The sequence below is a fragment of the Nanorana parkeri genome, unplaced genomic scaffold (assembly GCF_000935625.1).
Source record: "Nanorana parkeri isolate BGI_ZX_2015 unplaced genomic scaffold, ASM93562v1 scaffold1276, whole genome shotgun sequence".
In the NCBI taxonomy this organism is placed as follows: Eukaryota; Metazoa; Chordata; class Amphibia; order Anura; family Dicroglossidae; genus Nanorana; species Nanorana parkeri.
Window position 1 is genome coordinate 304,895 of NW_017307544.1, and position 10,716 is coordinate 315,610.

Here is a 10,716-nt window from a genome sequence, read left to right on the forward strand (position 1 = left end):
CGCAACATTGTAAAGAAGTTAACAGCCCATGTCACTGTAGCTAATCGACGTGGACGTAAGAGAACAATTGATCAACGATTGCAAAAAAGGATTGTTGGCATGGTGGATAAAGACTCTCGATCAACTTCCAGACAAATTCAAGCTGACATTCAGGCACAGGGTACAAGTGTGCCAGCTCACACTATACTTCGCCATCTGAATGAAAAGTGACACTATGGTAGGAGACCCAGGAGGACCCCACTGCTGAGACAGAAACATAAAAAAGCCAGATTGGAGTTTGCTAAAACTTACCCGAGGAAGCCAAAATCCTTTTGGGGGAATGTGCCGTTGACAGACAAAACAAAATTACAGCTTTCTGGTAAAGCCCATCATTCTACTGTTTTCAGAAAAAGAAATGAGGCTTTTAAAAAAAAAAAAAATACAGTCCCTACAGTCAAACACGGTAGAGGTTCACTTATGTTTTGGGGTTGCTTTGCTTCAGGCACTGGATGTCTTGACTGTGTGCATGGCATTATGAAATCTGAAGACTACCAAAGAATTTTGGGGTGCAGTGAAAGGGCCCAGTGTCATAAAGTTGGGTCTCCATCAGAGGTCATGGGTCTTACAGCAGGACAATGACCCAAAGCACACGTCAAAAAGCACCCAGAAATGGTTTCAGACAGAGCGCTGGAGAGTACTCTGACTGGCCAGCAATGAGTCCAGATCTGAATCCCATAGAGCACCTGTGGAGAGATCTCAAAACAGCAGTTGGGAAAAGGAACCCTTCCAATCTGAGAGACCAGAGCAGTTGGCGAAAGAAGAGTGCTCCAAAATTCCTGTAGAGAGGTGTAAGAAACTCATTGACGGTTACAGGAAGCGATTGATTTCAATTATTTTTTTTCCAAGAGCTGTGCTACTAAATATTAATTGAGGGTGCCAATAATTTTGCCCAGTCTATTTTTGGAGTTTTGCGTGGAATGTGTCAGATTTGGCTCCCCCCCCCCCCCCAATTGCAACAATTTTCCATGTGAAGTGGTGCATTATCTGACAGAAATGAAGGGGTGCCAATATTTTTGGCCATGACTGTATATACACTGGTCCGAGAGTGTGTCTGTGATTGTAGCAGGAACATTAGATCTTATATTCCATAAAACAGATGTCCCCCTGAAAAAAAAAAAGCTGTCTTTTATTGCTAGATAAGTGGTTAATAGATAGAATTATGAGGGGAAAAAATGTAACCAGCTAAAAGTGTAATATGTGCAAACTTTTAACAGTCTACTTTTAGACTGTTAAATGTACCTTTTCAGCATAAAATAGGTTGGGCAATAAGTGTATTTTTAAGAGAATGACTAAAAAGGAAAAGACAAAATAATACACTCTGTATTTTGAGTGTGGATCCGCCAATAGCAAATTGTAGAAGCGGCGCTACATGTAAACAAATCAATAGATCAATTTTATGTGGCCGAACTACAAAATCTAACTGCTGCACAAGGCATTCACAAAGACAGACTGATCTCTATATACGCCTCACATTTTCTACAGCTTTTCAGATTTTAATTATATTAAGCATTCCTAAATCAAATCAACACAAGAAGCATATTAAAGGAAAAAAAACCAAGTGAAATAAAACAAACAGATCATGATTTAATTCACGCAAGAGTCTCTGAAAAACAGCAGCTTTTCCAGAGACTGTAAAGCCTAGTTATACATGGAACCAAAGGCTCAGACTTCCTACACACAAGAAGTCTTCAAATGGGATTCTAAAGAAAAGGTTTTAAAAAGGAGAATTTTAAAATGCAGTGCTGTTCTAAAGCTCAGCAAATCTGGCCAATCAAAATTAGTGAATGCACTGCATCCCTCTGCAGTGAAGGGAAGCAACGAAGCAAGCTGTCATTTAGCAAAAGCAGACCTAACATCCAACACTACTGCTCTTCTTAGAGGGGGGGAAAAAAAAGACAGGACCTCACTCATGTCTCCTGAGAGCTGCAGTCTTCAGTATGTTAAATTACTTTCATCATGTATTTTCAGATGCTTATTGATTTCGCAGTGGGAAGACTGAACGAGCGACCGCAGCAGCCTGAAAGCAGCAGTACACGCTCTGCACGTTAGCACTATGCTGAAACAATGGCTCAGCACAAGCACATCTTTTCATTAAGATCATTTTCGGGAGAGATATGTAGCACCTGCTTTCCTGTGGGCTTTGCTTACAAGTGAACAAGATGAAGCAATTAAGAGTGGCTCACAAAGGATCCTTAATCTTTGGCAGAGGTAAGTGCTGTCATCACTTTTCACATGGCATGGAGTTGTATAATAGATCTCTCTTGTAATGCATGCTAAGCCTGGACTTCCTAGACTGTCTTAAAACAGAGAAACACGTATAATACTTTAAAAGGCAAAAATATATTTAATTCATGTATTAATGCTTCCTAAGTAATTTGTGTGCCTGGTATACGTATCCACTATAATTAAATTCAAATTCCTCAGATAAAAGATAATAAGTTATTGCATATACACAAGGAAGCTTATAAAAAACTGTGTTACTTTCATCTGAACATGTAATGGGGACTTGTTCCTCACTGTACCTCTTGTCATTTGCGTTATCCAGTCATTATTTTTCTAATATTTGCATGGCCATCACAAGAGTGAATTAGACTTGAAAGAACTTATTTGCATTGTAAGCAGGGTGATAAACAAAAAGCAAATTAAGGCACACACGCATCATTCACAGGGCATATTCAAGTTGCATTAATTTCAGACATAATCGTGACAATAGTGCAGGGGAGGCTCACTATGTCTGCTGGAAACTACTTGCTAGCAGGCTGGGGACATACTGTCTCGAATGCTGGTCACTAATCAATGCCAGGCAAAGTGTAGAAGCACCATGAAGAAAAAAGGTAAATAGAAAACACTCAATTTTAAACTGTATACTATGATAAAAGGCATTTGAATACTATCGTGTAAGGGTATACTGATATGAAAAACACTGCACGTAAGGTTGTAATCTATCTGTGTGCATGTATATCTGCAAAGGAAGAACATTACCATTAATTAAATAAATAAAAAATCAGTATAAAAATGTCTATTATAATGCATATGGGAAGTGTAATTTCAAAACAGAATCTGCATAACCATGATATCATACAAGTACTTAAGCATTTAAACTTTAAGCATTAATTAAATACACATATTTCCCGTACAAAAAAAGCTAGATGCAACAATTTTTTCTGTTAAAGGCCAAAACAACTAGTATTGCCACTTAAAGGTTGTGAGGTAAAGTAAGTCTCATTGTGTCCCACGCGTGTGGAATGGACTTTACTTATAACCTGGGCTCGAAAGTACAAAAAGGAATTAGCAGAGTCTATTGAGGGAAATTGCATATGTGACAACAAGGAGACTAGAAATTTGGTGAAGCTGTTTTGATTTGCATTCATTCTATGCAAAAGAAATGGTAAGCACTTTAAAAGCTGGCCATACACCTTACAATTATCTGCAGATTTTCTGTGGTCAGATGGAAAAAGTGCAACAGATTCCTCCATCTACACTTAACTGTGTGGGCCAATCTGTTGCACTTTTTCCATCTGACAACAGAAAATCTGCAGATAATTGTAAGGTGTATGGGCACCTTAATTCCCATAGTAATACTAGATGTCTGGGCTTTGGACACCTAGGACTCAAACACACCATTGTGATCGGGTGAACTGTGCGTTGCAGTGGCATGCATTTTAAATGGCACCCTAAGCACTAAGGCAACACAGCTCCGTTAAACAAGAGTTGCAGCATACTACAGTGCTGGGTAACACACTGCCATTGGTTGTGGGGAACTGCATTGGAAAAAAATGTCATATGCCTGTTTTCTGGTTTGTTTCTGTGCACTGGCAACCTACACATGTATTAACGCAACTCACAGGACCAGGGAAGTGTCAGGGCCAGATTTACCATTAGGCAGAGTAGGCACGTGCCTACAGGCATCCTCCATAGAAGGTAAGATACAACACCGTCAATAGCGAGGAGAGTACATTCTGCACAAAATGCACCCTCCTGTTTCAAGGAGGCGGCGCCTACAGGACCCACCGGCTTCCGCAAACACAGGGGGAAGGGCCCTGTCACTGCATAAGGCTGCTCTGTAAAATGCCTGTCTGATGTGGACAGGCGTTTAGGGCAGCCTTACGTGGCACCGGGGTCCTTCTCTGCATATGTGGAAGCCGGCGGGTCTTGCAGCAGGTAAGGGTGCCGGCTCAGGCTAAACAGATTTCCATTCGTGCCTACAGGTGCCCGAATTGGACATTCGGCCGGGTGAAGTGGCCCTTAAATTAGTTGTCAGGAAGTAAAAAAAATTGTAATAACAAGTAATTTAACTATGATATCTCCAAGCTATTTTTACATAAGCAATATCAAATAATAAGTAGTGCGATTTGTGTTTCTGAAAACATTATGACCATTAATAATGGTAAAAAAAAAAAATCAGCCTTATATAGTATAATGTATTATTCGTATAATATGGTGGTAAAGAGATGAAGGAACTAAGGAACATTTAAACAGAACAAACCTGAGCTTCGAACAAGAAAGTGAAGCAGAGAATATCCATTTGGAGAGCAGTAGTAAATTGCCTAATAGATTCCACCCCTGCTGAACAACAGAGCTACAGAACATCTTTACAAGCATCTGACAGTATGACAATGACATCATGTATCAATCTCTGAAAAGATGCTTTAGTGAACTAAATGGTCCCTTATGGCAGAAGGAAGCAGGTAGGTGTTTAGCAGCATGGTGCCAAGTTCTGCCAAACATCTTCGCTGCCTAGAAGCACAGTTGCCTGCTAGCTGTCTCCATGCATCCCACTTCTCATTTGAGCTTGTTACTCATAGCAAGTTAATAGATTCAGGGATACAAAAGATGAATTCGGTTAATTAACTCTGCTTCCCTCGACACACACTCGGGCCACAGGAAATGTAGCGCCTGAGACACAGGACTGATGCTTTATCTTTGGCCAGCGTGGGATCTGGCAGGGCTCACATTTTCCATTTTCTGTAGAAGCTTTCCCTTTACTATACAGAGAAAACTAAAGCAGGTTTTCTTCAGAGCCCAAATAAAAAGCTGCATGCAAGCTGATCAGAAATGCACTTTACCCTTAATATTTAATTCCTCCACGCAAAATATAAGTATAGCAAAAGAAAGCTAGGGTCTCCCAAAAAATAAAAAAGGGTATGTCCTGAGTTGTGTTTACTGGGAATATACTGTAGATAAATGTGTTCTGAGCTTTGTCTGGTCCTGCAGAATTTCACTTCTTGTGAGATACACTTGGAACAGACATCACATTACAGACGCACAAAACCAGAACACTGAAGTGTAAATACGGCTTGACACATTCACAACACAAAAGGACAGCACAGACTTTAGAAACCGGTGCGTCTCCAGCTACAATTAAACTAGATATTCCAGGGTGTGAACTGTCCAAAATTGCTGGCCATCGGGTGTTTAATGAAGGCTTCACATATGAGGTGCTTTTGAATATAGGAAAAAATATAATGTTGTCACTGAAAATTACAACTGTCAAATAAAACACAAACCTTGAAATAAGACATTTTGTACATAGTTCTTCATCCTACCAAATCTTTAACCTTCTCATCTCCTTGTCCTTGGTTCTATTTTTCTTTTTAGTTATAATTTATTTGTACGTAAAGATGCTCTTTTGTAAAAATAATGAACATAAATAAACATTAATATAATGCAGATATAGCTGTTAAGTGTATATATTAGAAGAGTGGATTTTAAAATAACAACCTTCTGCATATACTGCCACTTGGCGCTGTGGATATTTGATCAATTTGGATGTCTAAAGAAAATGAATATAAATTAACACCCATATAATATAGATATAGCTGTTAAGCATAAACATTAGACATTTCTGAATAAACTGCCACATGGCGCTATTTGATCAAATTTGATATCTGAAGAGCAACTTGAAGTGCACCTATCCATAAAAGAGATACATAGACTGCCATTAGAGTCTTATAATACTAGTTGCCTGGATGCGTCTGGCTTCAGAGGTACAGACCAGGAACCAGCATGAAGCAAATAAAAGTCAGAGGAAAGTCAAAACTTCTACCCTGCATACCTGTTTTGGATACGTGACTCAGAAAGTACTAAAACCAAAGCATCAACATGAGTGCCAGCCGGGTACCATTATAGGGTAGAAGTCAGCAATGACGTTTCATAAATTTTCCCCATGATAGGCTGACGCGGTAACAGAAACAAGCCCATTGGTAAGAAAAATGTAACAACATTGCAGAAAAATATTTAGCAACATTAAACTTGGCAGAACTTCCAGCTTGTTCCTATAGCAACAACAGTACAGACTAAAAGCAAATTTGCATAAATTAAGGGACTTGCAAAGGCTGAAAATCAGTGGGAGCTAAATAAAGAGCACATTTAAATATATGTATAGTCTATATGCTTGTGAAGCGCAGGGATATTGTTGACCGATATACAATATTTTGCATACATCCATAGCAAATAGACCTCATATTGAGCAATGCCCTTTTCTTACAGCGCTTAAATCATGTTTCGGAAAAGTGGAGATAGCATCACAACAGCGTGACTTGTTGTCACATATCACAGGCTCGACAACCTGGGATTCTTGTAGGAAGCTGCTATCACTGATTAGGCTGCTAACTCTCCCAGAGATGAAAACAGAACAGATCTAACAAGGACAATGTCTAGTGACTAGGTATTGAAATAAAAATTCTAACAGCTGTATCAAAAAAATGTAAAGCTGTGGATCCTATTAGGTACGGCAGAACACTTATATTATAATAATTATAAATAATAGATCACCTTTGTTCCACATGTATAATAGCTTTTTGACAGCTTTAAGGAAGAGACGTTAGGGTTACAAGGATACCTTAAAGGACAGGCACACCTTTAAGTGGAAATATATGGTCTTTTCCATTTTTTCTTTAGATTTACCAGCAAAACAGAGTTTTATTTAAGTTATCTTAACTATGTGATGTTTAAAATAAAAACATGTTTTTGTGAGCCATATTTACTCAGTGCATACTCATGTTTTACTTCCTGCTTTGCAGCACTACATCATGGCTGTGCTTTACTGCTCCTTTTCATAATGCATGTCAAGGAGGCATCTAAGGTTTTATTGTGGCCATTGTCCTATTGGGGAAATCTTCCTTCACTTCCTGTGAGCATAGGAAAAACAACTGGACATCACCCACAATTTTTAATAAGATGGGAAAGGGTTAAACCTTCTGACATTTTTTTTTTTTTATTATTGAAAGTTTATTGAAAGTTTTCCAACACAATATAGGAGGAGGGCATTAGAAAACATTTTGACAAGGGGAGTATAATAAATAAGTAATCAACCAGAATTGCAAGGCAGCATAATAATAGTCAACTAAATGGCACTACATACTACTTGTCACAGGCAATGTCCACAAAACAATAAGGCAAGAAAAAAACATATTGTAAACATGCGAGGGCAAAGCCTTAATGAGTAAGGCAAGAAGACAAGTTAGAAGAGAACGATAGGACAAAGATCCAAAGGAGGGGAGAAAAAAGGAATGGGGAAATGGAAGAGAAAAGAATAGGGTAGAAAGAAATAAGGGAGAAAAAGAAAAGGGAGACTCACCCGAGGTCTCGGCCTGTACAAGGGTAATAAAAATATATTTATATTGCGGTTTGGGGATTCCTGCTCCATTGACAACCACACCCCCATTCCTTAGACAGGTGTGACAGGGTCAAAAAGTTAAACATCTACCCAATGGGTTAACACATAGAAACATTTGAACAGAAATTTTTCTCACTATCCAAAACTGAAGAAAATAAAAGCTAAGCAATCATGTCACAGTTAAGAAAATAAAGCATGTAAAAATGTGAAAGCTACATCAACAATCCCTTTAGGGTAAAAGCCTTGGTTTTATTTTGCTCTTTAGTACCCTGTTTATTTTTACATAAAGATGCCATTTCGTGAAAATAACTAACATAAATACCCATATAATGTAGACATAGTCTTCTACATACAGTGCTACATGGCATTATTTTATCAAATTTGATGTCTGAAGAGCGACCTAAAGTACACCTGCCATGACAACAATACATATGCTGCCATTAGTAGCCTCAGTTTTAGAATAGTAGTTAGCTTGTTGTGCTGGCTTCCAAGTTACAGACCAGGAGCAAGCACTCAACAAACAAAAGTCAGAAAAAAAGTCACAACTCCTACCCTGCATACTGTTTCTGGATAAGTGACGCAGAAAGTACTAAAACCAAAGCATCAACATGAGTGCCAGCCAGGTACCATTATAGGGTAGAAGTCAGCAATGGCAGTTTCCCCCATGATAGGTTTTACGCGGTAACAGAAACAAGCCCAAGTGACTCTGAAAGCCACGTACACGTGATCTAAATTTTCCACGTAGGCATGTGTATTTTACCACAAGTCGGCAGAACACTTGAAATTGCCAGCTAAGAGCAATCATTTCTAAAAGGAACCAGGGAAGACATAAAAATATATGTGACAAATTGTCATTACATACTAAATGTGGCACCAAGCAATGTGTAATAATTATTTATTTGCTCATTTTAGAAAAAAAAACAACACATGTACGCATTTCACGATTTGCCTTTCTGATATTGTATTTGTCTTCTCACAGGACTCATGCTGCCTATCTCAACAGAATGTGTTTCATGTTCTTGCTGGACACCAACATGCAGTCTGAGGCCAATATAACAGTCCGCGATGAGATTGACGACGTCAGCACCAACATGTACAGACCACTGTCATACCCACTCAGCTTCCAAATTTCCCTTACCTGTTTCCTCATGCTAGAAATTGTTCTGGGCCTTGGAAGTAACCTCACCGTACTGGTTCTTTACTGCATGAAATCCAACCTGATCAATTCCGTCAGCAACATTATTACTATGAATCTTCATGTGCTTGACGTGATAATATGTGTAGGGTGTATTCCTCTGACGGCTGTGATCCTGTTGTTGCCACTCGAAAGCAATAGTGCATTGATTTGCTGCTTCCATGAAGCCTGTGTGTCCTTTGCCAGTGTCTCCACAGCTGTCAATGTCTTTGCTATCACATTGGATCGCTATGACATCTCAGTAAAACCTGCCAATCGTATTCTAACTATGGGCCGTGCATTCGCATTGATGACATCGACGTGGATAGTTTCTTTCCTAGCTTTTCTGATTCCCTTCATTGAAGTTAGCTTTTTTAGCTTTCAAAGTGAAAACACTTGGGAGAACAAAACACTTTTGTGTGTCAGCGCTAATGAATACCACACAGAACTTGGGATGTATTACCACCTACTGGTGCAGATACCCATCTTCTTTTTCACAATTGTCGTGATGTTAATAACATACAGCAAAATACTCCAGGCTCTCAACATTCGAATTGGCACAAGGTTCTCAACAGGGCAAAAGAAGAAGGTACGCAAGAAAAAAACTATTTCTCTGGCTACACAGCATGAGACCACGGATGTCTCACAAAGCAGTGGAGGTAGGAATGTGGTGCTTGGTGTAAGGACTTCCGTATCTGTGATCATTGCCCTCCGCCGAGCAGTCAAAAGGCACAGAGAAAGACGTGAAAGGCAAAAAAGAGTTTTCAGAATGTCACTATTGATTATTTCAACTTTTCTTTTTTGTTGGACGCCCATTTCTATATTGAATACAACTATTTTATGTCTAGGTCCAAGTGACCTGTTGGTAAAACTTAGACTTTGCTTTTTAGTCATGGCCTATGGAACTACCATCTTCCACCCTCTGCTATACGCATTCACAAGGCAAAAATTCCAAAAGGTTTTGAAAAGCAAAATGAAAAAAAGGGTTGTTTCAATTGTGGAAGCTGATCCGATGCCTAATAATGCTGTAATCCATAATTCATGGATAGAACCCAAGAGGAGTAAACAAATGGCAACTGATGACAATGAAGCTAGGCAGAAATGTTTATCACCGCAGGTTGTCACTGACTAGCTTAGTGTTGTGGCTTTTCTTCCTGAAGCAAAGACAGGTATAAACAGGAGAAGAACACTGCCAACAAAGGAATGTTTTTATTTATTTTTACATTGATTATTACACTGTATATTTTCAATACATTGTACTTAGGATAGATGTTTGATTTTCACACTACAGGTCATTGGGCATGGCAGTCTGTTCATGTAATGTGTATAAATTTGTTGATATTTTGTTCACAGAAAGACATTTATGTGTAACTCCTTTTATAAGAAAAGAGAAAAATTAATGCAAAATAATATATATATATATATCTTTTAAAAAAGTTAAGACATTTGGAATAAAATATCTGCTGAAACCCGTTGGAACAAAGACATGTTTATTTACTACCACAGGATTGTGAGCAGTAACTTATGTTCTAGCCATACATGAAAGTAAATGACATATTTTTGGTCTAAACAGGAAATGTCGCCTTCTCATTTGGACAGAAACAAAGCAGGAATAATGATTGTACTATAGTCTACTAAAGAGGAACTAGGTCTTTAAATTTAAGTCAAAATATCGGGCCTATTTAAAGAAGACTGCGTTTTTGGGCCCATTTCAAGCTTTTGTACGTGTAGGCAAGGCTGACAAAATGACTGTATAGGACCTATTGATTTCTTTTCAGCTAGGACTTTCCAAACTAAGGTGCTGCATTTGAATATGTTGCTTGCAGCAACTTCCTTTGATATGAAGAGGTTTTCAGCTCTCACGATGGTCAATATGTGATTATTC

At 38.6% G+C, this 10,716-nt stretch overlaps 2 protein-coding genes across 4 annotated transcripts in view; one reads left to right on the forward strand and one right to left on the reverse strand.

Annotated features, from left to right (window-relative positions):
- Nucleotides 1-10,716, reverse strand: part of COG5 (component of oligomeric golgi complex 5) — a 244,561-nt gene that overhangs the window by 181,741 nt on the left and 52,104 nt on the right. The window lies entirely within an intron of this gene.
- Nucleotides 1,847-10,282, forward strand: GPR22 (G protein-coupled receptor 22). 2 transcript variants are annotated; one of them, XM_018569024.1, is made up of 2 exons: nucleotides 1,847-2,247; nucleotides 8,637-10,282. In XM_018569024.1, exon 2 carries the CDS (start codon nucleotides 8,662-8,664, stop codon nucleotides 9,961-9,963), a length of 1,302 nt encoding a protein of 433 aa, XP_018424526.1. In that variant the 5' UTR covers nucleotides 1,847-2,247; nucleotides 8,637-8,661; the 3' UTR covers nucleotides 9,964-10,282. The 2 variants fall into 2 exon arrangements, with proteins under 2 accessions (XP_018424526.1, XP_018424527.1); XM_018569025.1 differs by lacking the exon at nucleotides 1,847-2,247 and adding an exon at nucleotides 2,822-2,873.

Bases quoted from the DNA above. Each gene is read 5' to 3' on its own strand.
- GPR22 (XM_018569024.1), top strand. From the start codon at position 8,662: ATGTGTTTCATGTTCTTGCTGGACACCAACATGCAGTCTGAGGCCAAT.